Below are 16,794 nucleotides of genomic sequence, written 5' to 3'. Positions count from 1 at the left end.
CTCCTCTTTTTGGCAATTTTCTGGTGTTTTGTGGTGAAAACTGACCACAGAGCATAATACGTCAACCCTGTTAGATAGGCACTTTTTTTTGTAAAGCTAGCATTCAATTGCCCCTCCCTGTTATACACAACACGTGTTCCCTCCCCCTGTCACAAAGGGATTTATGGCTGATTCAAGATTAAATCGTCAACCTTGTTACTATCAACCATGTTACTTTAATTGGCACTTACTATAGTATGTTTTTCTCTCTTGAGATGGGAAAACATGTTTTATGAAGTTGAACAGAACATGTACTCTTGAAGACAAAGTTAAAATTAGATTAAATAAATAGACTACCCAAATAAATAAATACATTACACTACCCAAAAGGCCTCATTCTTGGGGGGGAAGGGTGCTCTTTTTTCACTTTGAGCACCTACCCCCCCAACTGGTAGTTGGTATAAGATAGAGTGAGTATGTGTAAAGGCACAATCTTGGATATAATTGACAAATCTACCTAGACTGACACTATTGGTTCATCCCCATGTGGAATTTGAATTCTGTTGTTGATGTTGTCGGAAGCCTTCCATACATCTGCAATGAGTACTTGTTTAACATTCACTTATGAGAATAATAACAATACATAGATCATTTATAATTGTTGAAATATTTCATAACTCATATACATAATTTGAAGTCGGGTATCAGCCATGCAGAAACTGGTGCTGTTGATGGCCGTCGCCGCTTACACATTCTGTGGGTGAAAACAGACAAACAAGAGACAGAAGTATCATCAATAGCCATGTGTGATAGATCAATTTGTAAGTCGCTCTTGATAAGAGCGTCTGCTAAATGACGAAAATGTAAATGTAATAGCTAGAACAGGTCTTGGAACATGTTTGCTTAATATAAATGGTAACATGTAAAAAACTAACTCCAAATGCATTTGTAGGTAGCTAGCTACCAGCCATGGAGGAGGGTGAAAGGATAGCAGCCCCATCTGTCAAAGTGAGAGAGTAGGCTATTCTGGATAGGGCAGGTAATTTTGTGTAGTTCCAGTCCCTAGAAGTGAGGACGGAGATAATAGTAACATAATATTCAATGCGGTCTAATTTGAGTATAATGAAGTCTGTTTCTTGTGATGTTTTCTGGCCTCAGATACAGAGAGCTGTGAAAGCCTGTCTGCAGATGAAGAGGTCCAAATGAAGAGCAGTGGTTCTCGGTCCTGGTCCTGGGGACTCAAAGAGGTGCACATTTTTGTTTTTGCCTTAGCACTACACAGCTGATTGAAATGATCAAGTCATCATCAAGCTTCAAGTGGTATTTATGTATTCATTTGTGATGCTATCCTTGATATGATCCTGCTATTGTCAAATGCTACACATGCACATGTGTGCACATGCATCTATCTATCCAATGTTATCATGATTTGTTATAAGGGATATTATACTTTAGTAATCCACAATGACCTGGTGATGTAAAAGTCTAATAATTACATTCTTCCATATTCTTACAGATACCTTGTAACTAGAGATTCCTACAGTTACTGTGTAGGGCACTGCAAGGTTGGGTGACCAGGGCCATCTGGTACTGGCTCCTGGGGGAATTCAGGCGTGTGAAGGCTACCTGTGTCCTGCAGAACTTCATGAGGATGGACATGAGGACCAGGAGGGGATCTGCAGCTCGCCGCCGTGTGCCAGAGGAGAGGTCTGCTGCTCTGCAGGATGTTTCAAGGATGGGGGCCAACAACGCAGCACGGGAGATCATCACCTCCTACTTCTTCGAAGAGGGTGCTGTTCCCTGGCAACACCAAAGACTACACTATGCACAACAAAATGCTATTTTAAGAGCCATCCACATTGCAATAAGAGTACTCTTCCATTTACTTAGCTGTCATCTGCAGTTATTACATTTCCAATTTCTCTCCTTTTGATTTCTACTTCTCAGGTGAGGGTGCTGTTCAGGTGAGGGTGATGTCTGTACAAAAACAAAACAGGCTCTTTTAAGAGTCACCCATATTGAAAAATATTAGAACAATTAGACACCCTATAAACCACACCCACACACTTTTGTATCAATCTGATTGATGGAATATGTTGTGCAGCAAGCAGGCTCAGGTGTATAACTGTGGCTCCTTCTACCTTCAAAGAATAGGCAAGAGGACCAACCATGGAGAATAGTAAGACACTTCATTATTTATATAACTATGCTAAATTGTGTGTCCTCATGTGTCTGTGCATGTTTTTCAGTATAAAGTACTCTGCAGCCACTTAGTGTGGACAACAGGTGAACCCACACACACAGATTCCTCTAACTACTTTATTTTCTCAATAACAGTCTCTCTCCTTCACTTCATCCCTCTACCCCCTTCTCCCTAAATCCTCTAGGTTATATCAGCTGTTTTGGTGAACCCCTCCCGCATCTGAACTGGCTGACATATTGAGGGCACAGCATGCTCAGAGGTGAGAGGTCACTTGGTCGGGTCAAACTGAAGTATTATTAAAGAGATGTTTTACATTGAAATACAGATAGAGATGTAGCAGTCCCAGAGTTAATGATACATGGTCAGTTTTGCATTTCACCTCCTGATGATTATGATGACTGACAAGTGTTAGAATTAAAAAAACACAAGGCTTAATCATGCTCTCTCTCTCTCTCGTCTGCAGGTATGTTTTCATGTGGGGAGGGTGCCAATCCCCAGTCCCATCATCACCATCTCACCCGCTCTTAAGATAACCTTCGGGCCAACTGGGGGCACAAGGCTGTTAGGAGACACCGCTAGAGACATTATTATGTAATTGTGATGAACTGAGAGAATATTAGGGTAGCACTGTAATTGGGTAGAACATATTTGTGCTCTACAAATGTTTTGTATTTTCTTTTGGATGCAGAGAGAATTCTGATTGATTAAAACAGCCTGATCTTCGAAGTCCATGTCTATAGTCCCAATCAATCACACACAACGCAGAGATACAGCCGTGCAGTACAGTGCCGGTTACATTGGTGCCGTGACCTGGATTCATCGTTGATCGACGTCAGCTCAATCACCGCGGCGCTGCTGCTCTAGAGACTCTGTTTACATCATTGAGGTACTCCTTCCGCCTTGTGGCAAAAAGCGGATCTGCAGTCTATATTCTCTCCTGTTTATTTCTTTTCTGAAAACGATGTATTGAGAGTGCTGTTTATGGTTAACTAATATAGAAGTGTGTTCATCAACAGACATTTTAACATAACATTAGTGGTTTAGTGACATGGCATCTTATAATGGTGATGATTAACCCAAATTCACTGCTGGGAGGGGGAGGTTTTTCTCATACCCTGATCAAACCCCTGTAAAGCGTGTAGGTGCAGTAGGTTCCCCCATGTTTTGCTCCACTAAAAATACTGATGAAAGCCCTTCATCTAGTGTTAATCAAAATGCCCCTGTAGATGGTTTAGCTGAGCTCGTCACTCAGTTAGCCCGGGAAATAGGGAGCTCCATTTAGGGAGGAAATACAGAGTGGCAGGTCCAGCACTCATGAGCCACCAGTAAATACATAGAAGATAAGTGATCATCACTCAGAGTCAGCAGGATATGTAGACCTCAGTAAAATGAAGTTCATCATGCAATCAGATGTGAAGGAACCTCCTACATATAGAGGAGATGGTACAGACAAATGCTCCATTCATGAATGGGATGAGTTGATGAGAATATACTTGAGGAGGAAGAGATGTCCTGTTGGGGAACAATCGGATGAGATGATTAGTCGATTATCTGGCAAAGCAAGAGACATGGTAAAGATACATTTACACAATGAGACAACTGTTGATCCTAAAGAGAAGCCAGAGATTGTATTTGACATTCTGAAACAGAATTTCAGCGAATTGGCCTACTCATGCATGTCTTTAGCTGATTTTTACAATACTAATCCTGTACCCGGAGAGGCTGTTATGGAGTATTGGGTTCGATTGAACAAGGCCGTAGATGTCGCTTGCGAGGGTCTTAAGAGACAAGGTAAGAAGATTGACAGCTACAACTCAGATGTCGTCATGATGTTGGTAACATACTGCCCTGACCCCAAACTGGCAGCAGTATTCCAATACAAGTCTGCTGAGAAATGGACTGCGAGTGAAGTACAGGAGAGAATCTATGAATATGAACGCCGCAGAAAGGCCACCATGTGTCATTCTACCGCTGTATCCTCAAAGCAAGTAACAGTACATCCCCAGACAACTCCGTTTGAAGGCGGGGCCAATGCTGGTGCATGCAGTGACACTTCTCTCACATCAAGCGCCAAACAAGATGGGCAGAGTGCAAGTATCGAGAGGCTCATTCACCTGTTATGGTTTCACAGACACAGGCCAGGGCGCCATCTTTCCCCGCCCAGCCCTTCAGGCGTAGGGAATGCAGGGTTTGTGGCTCAACAGATCACTCCACTGTGATGCACTGTAGACATGAGAACCTGTGCTTCTGGTGCTTTTCCCCAGATCATTGGAAGTAAAATTGTCCAAAACAGGGGGAATGCTATGCCAATCCCGGCGGTGAGAGACGCCCAACACAGCAGCAGAGAAACCCACTACAGCAGCAACCGTTAAACTGACACGTCCACTGGTGAAGGGGGGAAATGTGGGTGTTCAACTGTCTACCCCCAGGAAAGAATCTGATGATCTTGAGAAAACATATGAGATGTTGTGCTCTGATGCGAAAGAGGGAGAGAAAATTGTTATGTTAGGTTCACAAGAGTTTGAGGCTTTTTCAGATTTGTTTTACACCTCTGTGTCTGTACATGGGAAAGTGCAGCTTAAGGGCATGCTTGACACTGGGTCTATGGCCTGTACATTGAGTGAACCTACTGAGCAGAGACTTTTGGAAGTAGGTGCCCTTCCTCAGCAATATCAGCCTCCTAAAGAGTTAGTGTTAGTAGGTTGTGGGGGGAAGAAGGCCTCATCAAACTGTTTCTATGACTTAGAGATGCAAATCCATGGGATTGATGTTAAAGTCCCCACCCTAGTTGTTCCTGGACAGCGTGATGATCTTATCCTGGGATTGAACGTCATTAAGCATCTATTGCATGAGATGAAGGGCACTGACGAATACTGGAAGCTAGTCAACAACATGGATGGCCAGACTCACTCACCAGATGGTGAGCAGTTTCTGCAGATGATGACAAGTGTCACAAGATGGAAGGGACAGCAAGTTGATGGCAAGATTGGGACCGTGAAGCTCACTCAAGCTGTGACTCTTTTTCCCAAGACTGAACACTTAGTTTGGGGTAAACTTCCTAAAAATGTGGCATTGTCTCCAGGCAGCACTGTAATAGTCGAGCCTACCAGGTCAAAGGTCATGCCCACAAACTTGTGGGTAGAGTTATTACGCCTATGTGGGGAGATGGCTTGGTCCGTTTAAAGGTAGTAAACTGTTCAGATAAACATCTCACTCTAAGACGTAACATGAAGCTGGCCGATGTGTCTACATGCTTGGCTGTTGAGGATGCAACCATTTTTCAGGGCCTTCATGAGGTGAGGAAGACCCCAGTGGAACAGAAGCAGGATGACAATGGCTGCCACAACCTGAAACAAAGACTGTCTGATCTAGGATTAGGAGACATTGACATTGATGGATTCCAAGTGACTGACCAGTGGAAGGAGAAGCTTGTGAATACCATCACAAAATATGAAGACATCTTCTCAAGACATAATCTGGACTGCGGAGAAGCCAGGAGTTATGTTCACCGTATCCATCTGGTTGATGACAGACCCTTCCGCCTACCATACAGAAGGGTTCCGCCTGCTCATTACCTGAAGCTGAGGAAGGTATTAACAGTTATGGAGGAAGTAGGCCTTATACGCAAGTCGGTTAGTGAGTATGCCTCCCCTTTAGTCATGGTATGGAAGAAAGACGGGAGTCTGAGGTTATGCACTGACTTCAGGTGGATGAATGCACGAACGGTGAAGGACGCTCATCCCCTTCCTCATCAAGCAGATTGCCTTGCAGCCCTTGGTGGCAGTGCATTTTTCAGCACCATGGACTTGACCTCAGGATTTTATAACATTCCAGTTCATGAAGAGGACAAGAAGTACACAGCCTTTACCACACCGATGGGACTTTATGAGTACAATCGCATGCCACAAGGTCTGTGTAACAGCCCGGCCTCTTTCATGAGAATGATGTTAAGTATATTTGGGGACCTACATTTCTCAAATCTCCTTTGTTACCTAGATTACTTTTTGGTCTTTGCACCCACCGAGGAACTGGCTCTGCAGCGACTTGAAGTTGTGTTTAGCCGTCTAAGTGCCAACAATCTCAAACTAGCACCAAAGAAATGCCACTTCCTACGAAGAACAGTGAAATTCCTCTGACATATCATTAAAGAGGACGGTGTGTCAGTGGACGCTGAGAAAGTGGAGGCCAATGCCAAGATGAGCCAAGCTCAGCTGATGGAGGCAGACGGGTGTACTCCCTCTGTTCGGAGGCTGAAATCTTTCTTGGGTATGGTATTATATTACCAGCACTTCATTCCTGATTGTTCCTCCATAGCCAAGCCTTTGTATGCACGCACTGGGGGTCAAAAGAGAAGAGGAAGAGATGGGAGGAAGAAGGGCAACAGTGGGATTTTCCGGAAGCTGACACTATCAGATTGGACTGAGGAGTGTGTCATTGCATTCCAGAAGCTGAAGGATGCTCTTCTGAATTGTGTCGTGCTGGCTCACCCTGATTTTGAGAGGCCGTTCATTCTCTTCACTGACGCTTCTTTGGATGGTCTCGGGGCTGTGCTTTGTCAAGTGCCTGAAGGTGAAGATAAAGCAAGGCCTATAGTATTCACGAGCAAGATGCAATGAGCCGCGACCCCTTCGCAGTGACTGCCACGCGGAGACTGATGAGGGAGTCCTACCTAGCACTTCTGTCTGAGGCTGTTGGGACGCCAAATGATGATGTCCAAGATGCCTTACGGTGGGCTTCTTATCCCCAAGAGATAACCTCCTTGACCACTGCTGAAGTGAAAGCTATATGTTAGCTCCATATCGACTGGGAATGTTCAACGGAGATGCAAGCATTCCAGCTTGGTTCCAACATCCAACAGCTGCTTTCTCCTGGTATTGACACTTTGCCTGAACTCTCGCATGAGGAACTTCGAGGTCTCCAGGTTCCAAAAGTCAAGAACCACGGCATATCACCCTATGGGGAATGGAGAGACTGAACGCTTCAACAGGACTTTAGGCAGCATGCTCAGGAGTCTACCCCTGAAAACCAAGGAACATTGGCCTGAACAAATCCAGTCATTGACATTCGCCTATAATGCCACAGTTTACGAGACCACGGGCTATGCTCCATTCTTTCTCATGTTTGGTAGGGTCCCTCGGCTACCACTGGATGTGATATTCCACAATGTCTTGGACGACTCCAGTGTTGTGGATTGCAACATGTATGTCGAGACGCTGATCACTGGGCTGAAGGAAGCTATGAGTGTTGCCCAAAGGCACACTGACAAGCAACAGAGACGACAAGGTCGGGAGTACGACAAGCGGGTTAAAGGCATCAGTTTGTCCATGGGGGATCGTGTCCTCATCGCCAACAAGGATGAAAGGGACCGTCGCAAGTTGGCTGACAAGTGGAATCCCGAGATTTTCACAGTGACTTCAGTCAATCCACAAACTCACACATACAGAATCCAAGGCCGCGATGGCAGAGAGAAGGTGGTTCCCAGAAATCTACTGCTGCAGGTTAACTTCCTGCCATTTGAAATTGATGATTCAGAGTACTTCAATGACAGTGATGCTGCAGGACCTTCGATCAATGTAGAGGCAGGAGAGGCCACGCATTCCGGTGATGGACTGGATAGGGAAGACATGGAGGACTCTGGGGAGGAAAGTGCATCTTTGATGGCGGAGGATTCAAGCGATTACTCCGAGCTGTGGACATCGGATGCAAAGACAGAACCAGAAGAACCTCGCCTGCCTGAGGAAAATGACCTGGGAAGCACTTCTGAGATCCTGGAGCTGATTCCTTCAAACCCTCCTCTGATCAATGATCTAAGGCCAGAACCACTGTTAGTCACCATGGCCCCTAGCCCAGTGGTGGGTCGCACAAGGGCGGGGAGGGTAGTTAAACCTGTCAAGAGACTAATTGAGTCAATCCCCCAGAAGGAGCAAGTTGAACATAGTACAGAGATATAGTACAGAATGACAGTTTCTTTTACGGCTAAGAAGGTAGATTTAGTGTAAGAGGCACTATGCATCTAGGGGCAGTTGAAGGTCTGACCAACTTTCACTTGCCCTGAACCCTATGGGTAGCTTTGAGCTGAATTCAGAATTATGCCTTGAGCTTGGTAGATTATTTTGTTTCGTTTTACAAGGTTGGTGAAATTCAGGAGTGGTGAATGTAACAGTTGTTAAAGTACTTTGTGAATTTCACCATGTTCATATATTAATATAGCATGTTGATTTGTTATTGTGCATGCCTGCATCCTGGGAATAGGAGAGTGTGTACTTACGTTTTGCCCTGCGTGCTCGTGCTCAAATAATTTTGATGCACTATGAGAGAAAGAGGCGACAATGGGCAGAACCTATTTGTGCTCTACAAATGTTTTGTATTTTCTTTTGGATGCAGAGAGAATTCTGATTAATTAAAACAGCCTGATCTCCAAAGTCCACATCTATAGTCCCAATCAATCACACACAACGCAGAGATACAGCCGTGCAGTACAGTGCCGGTTACACAGACACTCCTGGTATTGGATATGACTGAAAAAGAATGCCTCACAGACATTCATACCTGAACCGCACCTTTCTTTGCCAAGGTAGGGTACATGATCAGTGAATATATTTAATGTACAGGCTACAATGTGGGGATCTCATGCTTGGTAATAACTACATGTATATAGGACATGCATCCTTGGCACAATAAAGTTAGATTATATTCTACTCAATCCATAAACTTCATTAATGCCATTCAGACTGTTTTGAAGTTGATACAACAGGCTATGATAGCTGAGGTTTATAGCTAGGTTCTGATCTAATATTTATACCAAACGTTTTACACATATCGGCTACATAGCTAGCAACACATACATAGGCATACAGGTATTTTTATCGTCCACTGCACAATAAGAAAGAAAATGGTTAGCTAGCTACGTTACTTCAACTGCATTGCATGGGAAATATCAGCAAGGCAAGCTTACAAAATTGTCCATTCAATTTGCAGTAAATGCTAGCTGGATTCTTTACATCCACTGTTTCACAAGACTACAGCCTGGTTTGCTGGTTTTCTCAGGAGTCCCTAAAACATTAAACAACACGAATTACAATTTCATACTCATGTCACAACAGCATAAAGCTAGTTAGTTAGCTGGCTAATGTTAGCTAGTCAACTAGCTTGCTAACTAGCGATTTTCGTAAATTAACTTTATGACAAAAAAATATGCATAATCGTTTGTCTCTACATTAACTAACATATTCCTCTAAACTGTACATTTACTAACATATTCCTCTAAACTGTACATTTTTTGCATGAGTTATGACGTTATAATTACTTACATTTGCTTCAATCCTAGTATTTTTGTCAGCCATCTTTGCTGGAGAAAGTCTCCAGCGATGGGTCGCATAGCGTCAAATTCGTCATGGGAACCACTCATATGATTGGTCATGCTGAACTTTTTCACCGCCTCCCACACCACGTTCACCGCCCAACGGTCCTCCGTCCTCTCCGCTTCTCAACGCTTTTCTTCCATTATGGGAAGCGGTGTTACACCACGCGGCACTGCGTACTAGTGTACACGGGAATGAGTGAATGGTGGGGAGTGGGAGGGCCAGGTTGAGAGTGCTGCAAGCAGAAGCAGCTGAGTCACGGAGACAAGAGCAGCACGCGCGCCCCTCCTGACAACGTTTTACCAGTTGTAAGTAGGCTATTTAGATTGGTCATTATGGAGAGACCCTTTTCCCATAAAATATTAACGCGCTATAACTGATATAACGGCGACAAAGCATTGGAAAAGGACTTTAGGCACAGTAGAGGTCTGCGTAGCCAAGCGCTAAAATAGAACTTGGTTCTATTTGTGACGCTCCACTCGCTGCAAGTCCCGCCTCTCCCATCTCCTCACTGGTTTTTAGGAGCATATACCCACATAGGTGATCGAAAGTTGAACGGAGGTCCACACTCCACTCTAGTTGGTGGTGGTAATGCACCTTAAAGTTGGTTGCCAACCGCCATATAAAGTCCAAAGAAGAAGAAGAAGCCTGAAGGAGGAGAGAACTAGAAACTCACTTGGTTTACACTTTTATCTGTGGATTAATTGTCTGAGTAGAGGACCTTGTGCATTTCAGGTAAAATTACAACCCAATGTTTATATCCCAGGACAAATTAGCTACAACAGCAAGCTAGCTAGCTAAATTGCCATACATGTTTAATGGTTTTCGACCTGTCCCGAAGTTCAGAGTTATAATAATATAATATGCCATTTAGCAGACGCTTTTATCCAAAGCGACTTACAGTCATGCGTGCATAATTTTTTTTGTGTATGGGTGGTCCCGGGGATCGAACCCACTACCTTGGCGTTACAAGCGCCGTGCTCTATCAGTTGAGCTACAGAGGACCATTCGTTTTGATATTTCAACCTGTGTGTCCTGATCACGTCTGGTGTGGGTGGACAAAATCAACATGTGCGCGATGGCGCACGCAGACGCACATGCGGTCTGGTCAGCATGTCATGCTCAGTTCTAGGGTCTGGTGCACTGCGCGAGTGGACATTTGAAATGGAAGTTATAGAACTCCCTCGCATGCTTCTGTTATGGGAAAAAGTCCACAATGAAAATGACATTAAATGTGGAGAATGATAGGCTACATTTGCATCTGTTGGCCATCAAGGAGGCTATTAATTTCTATGCCATTGTAGCCTACTGTAGCCCTACCATTTGATACGTTAAATGTGTTGAAATTACGATATCACTAGAGTCATTGCAAATCAATTTGTGCCACTTGTGTAGCCTACCTGGAGCTGCCAAACGGATGTAATAAATAGCCTATAACTACGTTTGTTGTTGTAGCCTTGTTATTATGCAATTATTAATGGCAATGTTTAGTTAATTAAATGGGAAGTTATCAATTGTGATCATGGTCACAGCTCTATTGCAAATGTATCATTCTCCACATTTAATGTCAGTTTCATTGTGAACTTTTCCCTGAAATTAGATGTTGGCCTATCAGGGGCTATAGGCTACCTGCATCTAACTCAGCAAACCATGGCAAAGTTGAATTGCAATTATAAACCTAGATTTTAGTCAGTAGCCTATGCCTATTGAAATAACAAGTCAATCTCGCAAATAGGCCATTTTATAACGGTTTGTAGTCTTAACATCTGGCACATAATAACAGCACAATTGCCAGAAAATAGCCTAACATTCGTTTTTTGAAGTTCATCCAAGTGTGTCTTGCACAGAGATTTAGAGATCCTTTGTCCAACTTTCATCACTCAAACTCTCCTGTCGGATTTATCTATAGTTATGCACATGCCCAAACGGGATTTATTTAAGCAATAAGGCCCGACGGGGTGTGGTATATGGCCAATATACCACGGCTAAGGGCTGTTCTTATGCACGACGCAAGGCGGAGAGCCTGGATACAGCCCTTAGCCGTGGAATATTTGCCATATACCACAAACCCCTGAGGTCCCTTATTGCTATTATAAACTGGTTACCAACTTAATTAGAGCAGTAAATTATAAACCCGGGTGGTTTGAGCCCTGAATGCTGATTGGTTGAAAGCCATGGTATATCAGACTGTGTACCACAGGAATGACAAAATATTACTATTTACTATTCTAATTACTTTGTTAACCAGTTTATAATAGGATTAAGGCAGCTCAGGAGTTTGTGGTATATGGCCAAAATACAACAGTTAAGGGCTATGTACTAAGAACAGCCCTTAGCTGTGGTATATTGGCCATATACCACACCTCCTCTGCCTTATTGCTTAATCATAGCAGTCAAAACAAGTTAAATCGACATCCATTGATGGAAAATGATCTGGAGAGTTTAATAAGGGTGATTTATCTTTTCTCTTGCAACATATTCTTAAACTACTGTAGTGTAGTAGTGGCTCCCCTTTGAGTTGCATGTGTCATCTCACAGTCAAGAACAGGGAAGGCTTCAATTCGATTGTTTGTTAGTAGGCCTAAGAGGCAGATGTATGCAGCAGAACAAACTCCAACCACAGTTAATGACTAGTTTCAACACCATAGCTAACTAGCTGATTTACATAATCTACATTCACTATGATAGCTAAAATGTAATGTAAATTATAGCTGATAGCCCACCCCTCTTTGCCCTCTCTTTGAGCAGTAATCTATAACTTGCTTACAGTGGGAAATAAAGCAGAAAATAAAGCCCTATGCTAAACAAATATATGTTGAAAATTGGCTACAGGAGCGTTAGATAATTAGCTATGAATGTAAGAAATGTACATTGCCACTATAATATATTTGGAATTTGAATTATTTTGTTGTTGATGTCTTTAGAAAACCTTACATACCTCTGCAATGAGTCTTTGTTTAACAACTCTAAATCACACTTAATTCATAATTCATAGTTATATATTTCATAAGTTATATTAATTATTAATATATTTCTACCAAGATTAGTGAAAATCAAAACAGTCCGGTTTATTAAACTGTTCTGTTCTTGTTTGATTTTAAATGGTAAAACATTGTATCAAGAATGAAGAAAGAGATCAGCCATACAAAGGGTTAATATGGTTCCAGAGCACATACTGTATATAGCAGCACTGGGTGGGGAGGAGCATGTCAACTAAAGTTGATAGATTTATTGGACTGTATGTTGCGCACATGAGCAAACTCTCTCAAACTCTTTAGAAATTGGTCTTTCTTTTTTTGATACTACCGTTTTAACTACAGACGAAATCAGAGAACGCGCCCACACTCTCACACACACACAGACAGGTGAGATGAGATTTACAAGTACCGATCATTTTTAATGTGTTAATTCTACTTCCTGATTTTTTTTTATCTACAGTACCTATGTTTATCTCACTTTGGTAATTTAGCAAGTTTATACCGAATTTATCACAACTTTAATCAAGCTGATGACACTAAAACTATCGAGAGCTGACTCCTTCCAGGAAATGATTTACAGTTTGACTTTCTCTGTCTAGATATGGCTTCCTCCAGCAGTCTCCTGTCTGAAGAGCAGTTCCTGTGCTCTATCTGTCTGGATGTGTTCACTGAGCCAGTCTCCACTTCATGCGGACACAACTTCTGCATTGCCTGTGTCACAAAGTACTGGGATACCAATGACCTGTGTCAGTGTCCACTGTGTAAGGAGACATTCTACACACGACCTGAGCTTCGTGTCAACACAACGTTCAGAGAGGTTGTAGATCATTTTAAAAGGATGACAGACAGAGGTAAAGATGATTGCCCTACCAATCCCGGAAAAGTGACCTGTGATGTCTGCACTGGGACGAAGCTCAAGGCCCTGAAGTCCTGCCTGGTGTGTCTGGCCTCTTACTGTGAGACTCACCTGGAGCCTCATCAGATAGCCCCACCCTTAAAGAGACACAAACTGATTGACCCCGTGGAGAACCTGGAAGACAGGATCTGTAAGAAACATGACAGACTCCTGGAGCTGTTCTGTAGGACTGACCAGACGTGTGTGTGTCAGTTCTGCACTGAGGCAGACCACAAGACTCATGACACTGTCCCTATAGAGGAAGAGTGTGGAGAGAGGAAGGCTCAGCTGGGGAAAACGGAGGCAGAATTGCAGCAGATTATCCAGGAGCGACTGCAGAAGCTAAAGGAGATCAAACACTCAGTAGAGCTCAGCAAGAGAGATGCAAAGAGAGAGATAGCAGACAGCATGCAGGTATTCACTGCTCTGGTGCGATCCATTGAGAAAAGGCAGGTTGAGCTCATTGAGGTGATTGAGGAGAAGCAGAAAGCAGCAGAGAGGCAGGCTGAAGGGCTCATTAAAGAGCTGGAGCATGAAATCACTGAGCTGTAGAGGAGAAGCACTGAGCTGGAGCAGCTCTCACACACCAAGGACCACCTCAAAATTCTCCAGAGCTTCACATCCCTAGTGTGCACCCCTCCATCCACCAAGGACTGGTCTGAGATCAGCGTTCACAGTGATCTGTGTGTAGGGACTGTGAGGAGAGCTGTGTCTCAGCTGGAGGAAACGCTGAATAAAGAGATGGAGAAGCTGCTGCCTGAAGTCAAACTGAAGAGGATTCAGCAGTATGCAGTGGATGTTACTCTGGACCCTGATACAGCACATCCCGATCTCATCCTGTCTGAGGATGGGAAACAAGTGAGATGTGGAGACACACCACAGAATCTTCCTGACAATCCAAAAAGGTTTGATCGTTTTGCCATTGTCCTTGGAAAGGATTGCTTCTCCTCAGGGAGATTTTACTATGAGGTGATTGTTAAGGGGAAGACTAAGTGGACTTTAGGAGTGGCCAGAGAGTCCATAGTCAGGAAGGGGAATATCTCACTGAGTCCTGAAGATGGACTCTGGACTGTGTTCCTAAGGGATGTGAATGTGTACAAAGCCGGGACCTACCCCCATTTCGTCCTCTCCCTGAGCGAGAAGCCCCAGCAGGTGGGGGTGTTTGTGGACTATGAGGAGGGTGAGGTCTCTTTTTATGATGTGGAGACCTGGTCTCATATCTACTCTTTCACTGGCTGCACCTTTACTGAGAAATTATATCCATTATTCAGCCCCTGTAATAATGCTGGTGGTAAAAACCTAGCCCCTCTCATCATTTCTCCTGTCAACCACACAGACTGATTAAACGATGGAGAGGAAACGGTTTTCCACAACAAGTCATTTACAATTTATATCTACAAATCATTGCATGTATAAATATATTTATACATATATTTAGTCAGGTTGACATGTCATATGATTAGAATGTCCATGGATGTCCTCTGAAATTGTGTCATCAAATGAAAATGGAAACTGTGTACATCTTAATATAAATAATAAATGCTTGCATTTGCTGAAAATTAACATTATCAACTGGAATGACCTTAAATAATAAGTAATTGAAAATAAATGATGTTGCTCTTTAATTATTAATATATTTGACCTCTAATGCTGAACTGCCCTTGAGCAAGGCAGTTAACCCCCAACACCAACTGCTCCCCGGACACTGATGAAGTGGATGTCGATTAAGACAGTCACCCGCATCTCTCTGATTCATCATGAAGTGCTTTGAGAGGCTAGTTAAGGATCATATCACCTCTACCTTACCTGACACCCTAGACCCACTTCAATTTGCATACCGCCCCAATAGATCCACAGACGATGCAATCACCATCGCACTGCACACTGCCCTATCCCATCTGGACAAGAGGAATACCTATGTAAGAATGCTGTTCATTGACTATAGCTCAGCCTTCAACACCATAGTACCCTCCAAGCTCATCATTAAACCCGGGGCCCCTGGGTCTGAACCCCGCCCTGTGCAACAGGGGCCCCACAAGTGTGCATGCTCAGCCCCTCCTGTACTCCCTTTTCACCCACGACTGCGTGACCACGCACTCCTCCAACTCAATCATCAAGTTTGCAGACAACACAACAGTAGTAGGCCTGATTACCAACAATGACGAGACAGCCTACAGGGAGGAGGTGAGGGCCCTGGCGGAGTGGTGCCAGGAAAATAACCTCTCCCTCAACATCAACAAACGAAGTAGCTGATTGTGGACTTCAGGAAACAGCAGAGGGAGCACGCCCCTATACACATCAACGGGACCGCAGTGGAGAAGGTGAAAAGCTTCAAGTTCCTCAGCGTACACATCACTGACAATCTGAAATGGTCCACCCACACAGACAGTGTGGTGAAGATGGCGCAACAGCGCCTCTTCAACCTTAGGAGGCAGAAGAAATTTGGCTTGGCCCCTAAGATCCTCACAAACCTTTACAGATGCACAATTGAGAGCATCCTGTCGGGCTGTATCACCGCCTGGTATGGCAACAGCACCGCCCGCAACCGCAGGGCTCTCCAGAGGGTGGTGTGATCTGCACAACGCATCACTGGGGGCAAACTACCTGCCCTCCAGGACACCTACAGCACCCGATGTCACAGGAAGGCCAAAAAGATAATCAAGGACAACTACCACCCGAGCCACTGCCTGTTCACCCAGCTATCATCCAGAAGGCGAGGTCAGTACAGGTGCATCAAAGCTGGGACCGAGAGACTGAAAAACAGCTTATATCTCAAGGCCATCAGACTGTTAAACAGCCATCACTAGCACAGAGAGGCTTCTGCCTACATACAGACTTGAAAATCACTGGCCACTTTAATAAATGGAACACTAGTCACTTTAATAATGCCACTTTAATAATGTTTACATATCTTGCATTACCCATCTCATATGTATATACTGTATTCTATACCATCTATTGCATCTTAGCCTATGCCACTTTGATAATGACATTGCTCATCCATATATTTATATATTCTTATTCCATTCCTTTACTTAGATTTTTGTGTATTAGGTTTTTGTTGTGGAACTGTTAGATATTACTTGCTAGATATTGCTGCACTGTCAGAACTAGAAGCACAAGCATTTCGCTACACTCGCAATAACATGTGTATGTGACCAATACATTTGATTTCATTTGATTTCATTTTGACTACAGCTCCGGCCACGGTCATCTGCTGGCAGGCCAAGATGAACTGACTGATCCAGATGTATTTATTTTCATTTAACCAGGAAAAGCCTATTGAGGCAAAGAGTCTCTTTTACAAGGGAGACTTGGCCAAAAAGGCAGCAGCTAACATTACAACATTTTAAACATACAATTAGTACAACAATACGA

The 16,794-nt window shown here is 43.6% G+C and overlaps 1 protein-coding gene across 1 annotated transcript; it reads left to right on the top strand.

The window, feature by feature from the left end:
- Positions 1–9,711: 9,711 nt before the first annotated feature.
- LOC311112048 (E3 ubiquitin-protein ligase TRIM47-like) lies at positions 9,712–16,559 on the top strand. Its single transcript, XM_084155025.1, has 2 exons — positions 9,712–10,278; positions 13,121–16,559. Exon 2 carries the CDS (start codon positions 13,123–13,125, stop codon positions 13,966–13,968), a length of 846 nt encoding a protein of 281 aa, XP_084011151.1. The 5' UTR covers positions 9,712–10,278; positions 13,121–13,122; the 3' UTR covers positions 13,969–16,559.
- The last annotated feature ends 235 nt before the right edge of the window (positions 16,560–16,794 follow it).

The sequence above is a fragment of the Coregonus lavaretus genome (genome assembly GCF_964263955.1).
Source record: "Coregonus lavaretus genome assembly, chromosome: 38".
NCBI lineage: Eukaryota > Metazoa > Chordata > Actinopteri > Salmoniformes > Salmonidae > Coregonus > Coregonus lavaretus.
Note: the sequence above shows the minus strand (reverse complement) of the source record. Positions and strands in the feature narration are given on the sequence as shown.